The sequence below is a fragment of the Oryza sativa genome, chromosome 1 (genome assembly GCF_034140825.1).
Source record: "Oryza sativa Japonica Group chromosome 1, ASM3414082v1".
NCBI lineage: Eukaryota > Viridiplantae > Streptophyta > Magnoliopsida > Poales > Poaceae > Oryza > Oryza sativa.
In genome coordinates this window covers 43,896,419-43,904,658 of record NC_089035.1, presented here as the reverse complement: position 1 = coordinate 43,904,658, position 8,240 = coordinate 43,896,419, and the positions used below count along the sequence as shown (strand labels likewise).

The window sequence follows — 8,240 nt, the reverse complement described above, 5'->3', positions numbered from 1 at the left end:
TAATTTCATGAGTTATAGCGTTTGGCCCAAACATGTGAGTATTCACGTTTAAAAAAGTGCATAATATTTCCTCCGGCTGAAAATTTCACGATCATTGCATGTGAAACTTGAGAATATTAAGATTATGAAAATAAAAATTCATGAAAATTTTCCTCCAGTCTACAATTTCATAAATTATAGCCTTCTATCCAAATTCGTGAGTATAACATTTGGAGAAAACACACCATTTTATTGCTCGGATCCAAAATTTCACTAGTATTAGCAAAGGGATATTTTGGTACAAAAAAATCATGAATATTTATCCTTAGGGCAAAAAACTGTTATTTTTAGGCTTCAACCTATAATGACGTGAGTTACAGCCCTGAGTAATCTTTAGAGAAAAAACGCACGAATATTTTTCTCCGGTCTAAAATTTCACGATTATTAGTATTTGGATCATTGGATCAAAAAGGGGACGGGGAAAGGGGCGGTGGCGCGAGGCGGAGGCGGAGGCGGAGACGGGGACGGGGGAGGGGGGCGGCGGCGCGCTGGCGGTGGTCGAGACGGGAGGGAGGAGGGGAGCGCAGCGGGGATACCAGGATATGGCTTGGGGTGTCAAGGACTCAAGGTTAGTGCGCACCATTTTGCGAATAACCCCCTCGGTTTTCAGTTTTTACAGTTCGGTCCTAACTTGCGATTTTCCTCTCCTTTCCATGAAATATATGGCTTTAAGAAGGGCCTCCACGTAAAACATCCTCTCAGGGGTACTGTTCATGAGGGACTTCACAAAATCGCCACCCCGCACATTATTCCTATCCTACGTGGCATAGCCCAGCGCCCGCGATTTGTGCGCGGGTTAATCATTCCTAGATGGGCCAATAAGACACATAAGTTTGCAGAAAAAATTGGTGCTATCAAAATTTGCTTATGTTTTGGCATTGTCAATGTTTTCTCCTCCTCTGTTACATTTGCAGGCTCCTCTACCACCCTGCGAGGCCACTCCAAACCTCTAGCATGGCATCCGAACCTAACTGAATCTTGAAATCACATGGCTCGAGGCACCACGTTGTACATGCCCTGAGGAGAACATTGCGGAGGGGCCTCAATGTCGCGAGGAGCATTATCGTTGCGAGGTGAAGCGTGCCACCCTCTCGATCCCCTGTGTGCCGCCACTGACCACCGAATGCAATCGGCCATATTTGGTTCGGGCGCATCTGCAGCCACTCCATGGGACCGCCTTCGTGCCACTCGCTTCGCACTATTCGATGCCATCTCACTTACGCCGCCAGTTGCTAGCCACGTCGCCTCCGTCCTTGCTACTGCACCCAGCAGCTAGCTCGAGCGGTAGTGAAGAGGATAGTGCGCAGAGAGGGCCAGTGGCGAGATTCGAGGTGCCACCCGAGGCAAGGCGGGGATCTTTAATCGAGTCAAAGAATTATTATTAGTCAGTTATATCAAAGGCAAACACCACACCATGTTCCACTTGTGAGGTGATCGGTTCAATTTGATTGATTAGTTTGGGGATAATGAAGAAAGTAATTTTATTGGTGCACAAGACATCAAGGAGGAAACAATATCATAATATCGTGAAGACGGGTGCGGTCTAGCTCTACTCCTTCGTTCCCGAGAGAAAAAAAAAGAACTCCCCTCCCTCGGCCCCTCTTCCCCCTCGTTCCCAGCGGCTCGCCACCGGCGACGGCCGGAAGAGGGGTCTAGCCTCCTCCTAGCCTAGTGTGAGTCGGGTCCCTTCCGTTTTCTGGTCTTTCCCGTAGTTCGGGCTCTGTCCCGTTTAGCACAAGGTCGCCGGTGTCGTCCCCATGCATGGTAGCCCGAGGTGGTGGTGGGTTCTGGAGGCGGTGAATCTGGCTGCTTCAACTTCCAGGCTTGGCAAATGGACGAGGTGAGTGGTTGCCGGTGCTCTCTTCTGATGAATCTGGCATCAGCGATCCCTTCGCTTGTCGGCTTCGTTGGTGGGGAGCCGCAACACCTGCACACCCATTCGGTGGTCCCAGGAGCGGCGGCCATTGGGCACGGCAGATCCAACAAGGCAGGAGCTTAATTCAATGCCTAGGTGTTGATCTCCCTGGGGGATTCATGAAGCACCCCAAGGTCTCCTTCCCAACCACCTCATGTTTGATCCTGATAATATTACATACAATGAATCGCCTCCATCCTAGTGCTAGCGTGAAAATGGGATGTTGTTTGTGGGGGTTTCTTCTGTTACTATTGATTGCAGTTGTAACCATGTTGATTTTGCCGTTCGGGTTGAGCGCCAGCCACAAATGCGACTCTGGTCTGCAGGGATGACGCGATGTGTCCGTGTCTGTGGAGGCAACAGAAGGATCGCCGGTTTGTCAGTGCACGTTAGGAGAGCCCTGTGGATGAAATCGTCGCAGCAACGCAGCAGCTCCTGTCGATTTCGTCTATTTCTACTGCACGATTGTATCCTGAAGTTTGCTACCTTTACCTTCCAAAAGGATGGTTTTATGTATGTCTCTAAGTTGTAGTTAAGGCGATGTATTGGGAAATTTATATTTCCCTAAACTTTTATTAATATATCTATCTACCCTATAATTCATCAACTACACTCCTACAAACCCCATTCATCAAATCCGACGGTCCAGAATCATATGATCCAACGCCTCAAAATCATCGCGGACCCTCCCCTCTGCACGCGCTCCTCACGCGCATCCTCCTCTCCCCTTTCCTCACGCGCATCCCCCCAATCACGCTCCTCACACGCATCCTCCTCTCTATCGCACGCTGCCGACGCCGCACCCTCACGCCGCCGCCATCGCTCTATCCAGCGCCATCCGCCATCGCGACGCCACCTCCTCTCTCTCACATCGTTCCATCGCCCTATCCAGCGCCATCCGCCATTGCGACGCCGCCACGCCAACAACGGCCATCCCTCTCCCATCGGCTGGCGTCACCAACATCGTCGATCTCCTCCGCGCCTCCGCCCGAGCCGATCTCTCCCGTCCACATCGCCACCGACGGCCGCTCACCGATCTGCTCCGCTAGCGTCGATCTCTCCCGTCCGCATCGTCACCGACGGCCACCTTTGCCGATCTCCTCTGTGCCCAAGGTAAATTTTTGCTCACAAGAATTTGACCAGGTTACAATCTGAATGAATTCCTGCTTTTTTTGAGTTCTGATTTTGGTAATGCACATAGAATAGTGTTACAGAGAATTTGGTAATGGAGATAAAATAGTGTTGCAGAGCCCTTCTTGTACAACTAGACCCCATCCATCCTTTTATGTCATCATGTGTATACTACAAATTATGGGAATCAACTAAGTTCCATTGTACTATTGCAACTGGTAATAGGATTTTATTACTGTACTCTATTTTGCTACGAGTTGCAAAACAGGATGGTGATACAGGTAATCAAATTGATTTGAGTGTCTTTTTTCCACCGTTATGAGATAGGTACTGCTACTGCTGCAATTTTTTCCCATATAACAACAACCCAGTTATCTGGATTCACTACTTATATTTGTGTAAGTAGATACCGGGGTAGGTAGATAAATATGTTTCTGATGAACTTCAAACGTACGAACTGAAATTTTTGCAAATGACTTCACATATTTATTTGTGATAAATCTCCTCTCACATAAGACAAACAATTAGCAATATATGGAGCATCAGCATGTATTGTATTTGATAATTTGTTCCCTTTTTTCCCTTTACAGGACAGAGTGAAATTGCTAACCAGCTTGTGAGGTAACTACTCCATTCCAAAAGACAACCCATACACTGATGACAGTGACTTAGAACTAGAAGTTTGGGCATTCTTAGAAACCCGTGGAGATGCAGCTTTGATTCTGCGAGGCCTTCCTACTTCTACTGTGCCGATGTTGGTCAGGTAACATTCAGCATTATATGAGCAACTCATGATAATTTGCTACTTTTAAATTTAATACTATTGGTTAACAACTAATGCAGTAAAAGTAGTGGTTCTTCATCAGTTCTTCTTTTTAAGGAAATTGTCTATTTTACTCCATAAAGTATGCTATCAGTCATCAAGTGCGCTGGCTTGCCAACATCAGGTCGCTGCCTTCATACAGTGTTTCTCAATTCCTGCATTTTGTCTCCACCTCTCCCTTGCACGAAGCCCTCTGCTATCCACCAGCGTACAACTTGGGAGCAACTTTTTCAGATGTGCTGGAAGGTAGATGTAGCTAAAGGTTAAGGATATTCCTGATAGGTTCTACGCTTGGGTTGTTGCTTATCTCCCGGTTAAGTTGTTTATATTTGCACCTAAATACCACTTCGCTCTTGTCACCAACAAACATCGATTCTTCATATTGGATTGGAGTTACAAAATTAGCATTTCAGTTTGCAGTACATGACAGATTCATGTGTTATATCGACTGAAATTCATATGTTAGTTCTGAGCTCAATAATGTACACAATGTTGGAATGCATAGTTGTTTGCCGGGCTTTGGCAAGGGTTGTTTCACTTCTGAAATTTATTCATTTATTTACCCCATATTTGCTATTTAGAGAAAATATAATGATCTCTATTTTGACAGTGTTGGAATAAATTTGTGCTTTGGGCACTATAAGTGTTTATCTATGGCTTGCTTTTTGAAGCTTTATGCCTATGCTTTGAAAATTAATGTATGGAGTATATTTGTGATATAGTCAAATTGATGAGGAAAATCATTAAATTTTATAAATATATTCTTTTTCTTATTACATTACCTTAATTCAGCACCTAAAATCAACATCATCTTGCTTGTCTTGCTTGGGTAGTTTGGTACATTATACAAGATTGCTGCATATTTTTTTAATGAATACTTGCAGAAAACTAATGCTGTTGTTTCAGATTCAGGCATTCAGCACATGGTATATTTCAGAATATGTATAGAGCTATGTTAAAATTTCAGAATGTAAATAGGCATACATGGAAGCACATGATAAGACAGTTTAAGTTATAAGTTACCATGGTTAAGATTCTGAAAGTCTAAACTTTGGAATATTCATTGATAAAAGTTAATTCTGGAAGTCTTAACTTTGGTTTGAAAGTCTGAAAATCTGAAATTCCGAACATGCAGCGGCTAATATCAATTGATCAATTGAGGCGCGGCCCGTGCTGCCAAAGTGAATCATTCCAGATCATCTGGTACTATATGTGAACTGGAAATTTATTTTGTAAACTTTCACCGCCATTAGCTTTTGAGGTAGATGACACCAAGCTGAAGCATGTTGGACATTTTTGGTCCGCTTAAGTACTTGGATCATTTAATTGGCTGAAATGCACATGTAAATTTGTTTCCCAGATCCATTAAGTTTATAGTACTTTCTGATCGGCGGGAAGACCTTGGTGACTGGGTGAGTGACAAAGTCACCTGCGTACTCAACTTATGTCTTTGCTCTGTATGTTCTACTGAGGGAAAGAAGATGCAAGGTCTCTTGGACTCTCAATTCTCTTAGGCCAGGTGATCAAATGAAAAAGGGAAATGCTTTGAGATTGAAGTTCTATCGTAAACCAGATATAGATCAAATATTAGATGCTATGGACTTCTATGTCTATGCCTGATTGTGAAGTTGTACAATAGGCTTGCATTGTTTCAAATCAAAAGATAGAAAAGTCACGATGTTATTTTACTCACATCGCTATGTAATTAATATTATAGTAATTGGCTCTGTCATTCTTTTTTTTAAGAATGTTAAACTTTAATAGTTTAATTTGCATTACTAAATATTACCGTAGCGTTAGCACGGTTCAATTACTAAGTATAAATTGAGTCTTAAAACAAAATGAAGGAAACAATATACTACTCCTATAGGTACAGTAATTATTATGAGTATCAAGGAAGGAAGCATTTATCGGTGAGACTCTTCTCCGCGTCCTTGATGGCCTCCTCGAGGGGAGTGAGGACGAGGCCGAGGTCGAGGAGCCGGCGTGCTGCGTCACGGGCGTCGCGCGGCACGAGCCACGGTTGTGTAGTCCCCTCCTCGAAGCGGTGGATGGCGTGGGCGTACGCGGGGCAGATCCTGGCAGCTAGCCGTGCGAAGTCGCTGAACTGGTAGATGCCGTTGGTGCAGAGGTACCTCCCGGAGACGGTGGGAGCCTCGAGCAGCAGGAGGTGGGCGGCGGCGACGTCGCGGACGTGGACGGCGCCGAGCCAGTAGTCCGCCTGGTCGTCCGTGGAGCCCTGCAAGAGGCGCTGCAGCACGACAGAGCTGGCGTTCAGGGTGGGCTGCAGGAGCGGGCCGAGGCATGTCGACGGCAGGATGGTGGCCAACTCGAAGCCGGGCCACCGCGCCGCGTACTCCCACGCCGCCCTCTCGGCCAGCGTCTTGGACACCGGGTACCACTTGCCCCGGGCCTTGCAGAATTCCATGTCCGTCCAGCTTCGCTCGTCGACGAGCTCTCCCGCCGCCAACCCCGGGTTGGGCACCATGGCTGAGATGGAGGACGTCACCACCACGCGCCGCGCTCCCGCGCCCCGCGCCGCCTCCAGCACGTGCAGCGTGCCCCGCACCGCCGGCTCCACCAGTTCGGCCTGCGGATCCCGCGGGTCAGCCAGCGTGCACGGGGAGGCCACGTGCAGCACGCCCGCCCGGCAGCCCCCGCCCGCTGCCGCCGCCGCGGAGATGGCGCCCGCATCAAGCAGGTCGGCGGGGAGCAGGAGGAGCCTTTCGTCGTCGAGGGCGAGGAGGTGCGCAGCGTCCGTGCCCGGCTGGTAGGTTGCGGTCACGGCGTACCCGCGTGCGAGAAGGATCCGCACGATCCAGGATCCGATGAAACCATTGCCGCCGGTCACGAGCACGCGCCGCTCCTCCTCCATACTCGATTCCGCCGGCGATCCAGATGTCACGCGGACGAGAGGGTGTGGTCAGTGGTGGACTGGTGGGTGGGTGAGTGGGTAGTATGGGCAGCAACCAGCAGATACTACTCCAGTAGTATAGACAGATGGGAGGGCCGAGGGCCCCTGCTGGTTGCTTTCCAGTTCACAACGCACTACCACTGGGGTGGGGAAGAACGCTCAGAAAGACTTTGCTTTCTCGTGCGACACCTTCTTTCCAACAGTTCTCTCCTCTATCTTCTCCAATCTCCCATCTCCCATCTTCCTACTACCCGGCGAGGCATCGAGCCGTTTGACTGATGGCATCTCTTGCCACGGCGAGGTCACAGCTAGCAGCACTAGACGACGTGTCGAAGAAAGGGACAAGGCGGCGAGCGGCATCGACCTCGTGCCCAAGTTCCCAACCCAGCCGCTGTCAATAGATCTTAAGGTCAGGCCTAATCATTTTTCTCTTTTCACAATTAGGCCTAATCATTTACTATGATGCATTGTATCGATATGGCGACATCTATCAATTTGATTTTCTCCCAAGTTATAGTGCATTGCAAGTTCATCCATTACTTTTGACTAATAACAATGTCAGGTGAATATTGTCCATGGAAGAAGCATGACGGGTGCGGTGGCAACCGGAAACTCTGCTCTAGACCTTGCCCCCGGACCTTGCTGCGGCTGAAGATGCTGGACTCTCGGTCCCAAGAGCGAGCTGGATTTGTCACCAAGTCCCCGGCCGGAGGAAGAAGGGAACAGGAGAGATATTTGTTGCTCTAAGATTTGTGTGGACAGGTGTCGTGCGGGAAGCAAAGTCTTTCTGATAAGCGTAGAACTCTTACCAAATTTTCTTCCACTGGGGGGACTGGGCAGGGAGAGGCGATGAGGAGGGGCTGATGGAAGTGGGGAAAAGTGACGGAGAGGTAGAGGGGAAAGTGCAGGGGTGGGTATTTGAAGCATGTTTCTAATTTTGAAGGTATATACCGCCAAATGTTGGACTTTATACACGAATAGAAAAAATTTTGAGGATTTAAATACAAGATATAACCCGTTGATAAGGGGGTAAAAAAAGGCATGTGGATGTGGCATGTATTGGGTATGGTCTATCACGAATATGGTTTCATCCCATGTGATGTCATTTTTTCTTATGAATGTGGCTTTCATTGTCCATGTCATAAATATACCCGGTTCGTCCAAATTCAATATCCAGATAATACAGAAAAACCAAAATTAGTGCAAAGAGATATTATATGGGAGGAAAAGGAAGCAGCACAGCGGAGGAACCACACGTTGAAGAAAACGACTCCAAGATCGAAACAAATCTATAACTAATATAAATATTCGTATTTTTCCGGTCATCACATCTAATTTTCGTCCACACACAATCCGATTCGGTTAGCAATAGCCATGGAAAAAAATTGAAAAAAAAACGGTGGCCACCGACGCCCGCC

General features: G+C 47.5%; 1 protein-coding gene and 1 long non-coding RNA gene across 2 annotated transcripts; one reads left to right on the top strand and one right to left on the bottom strand.

Annotated features, from left to right (window-relative positions):
- Nucleotides 1-5,643: 5,643 nt before the first annotated feature.
- On the bottom strand, nt 5,644-6,868 carry LOC4327820 (cinnamoyl-CoA reductase 1). Its single transcript, XM_015766958.3, has one exon. The coding sequence runs from the start codon at nt 6,781-6,783 to the stop codon at nt 5,800-5,802; it is 984 nt and encodes a 327-aa protein (XP_015622444.1). The 5' UTR covers nt 6,784-6,868; the 3' UTR covers nt 5,644-5,799.
- Nucleotides 6,869-7,020: 152 nt separating this feature from the next.
- LOC136354945 (uncharacterized) lies at nt 7,021-7,955 on the top strand. Its single transcript, XR_010738867.1, has 2 exons — nt 7,021-7,231; nt 7,385-7,955. It is a non-coding gene; the product is annotated as an uncharacterized lncRNA (long non-coding RNA).
- The last annotated feature ends 285 nt before the right edge of the window (nt 7,956-8,240 follow it).

Coding starts and splice junctions, on each gene's coding strand:
- LOC4327820 (XM_015766958.3), bottom strand. CDS start 6,783: ATGGAGGAGGAGCGGCGCGTGCTCGTGACCGGCGGCAATGGTTTCATC.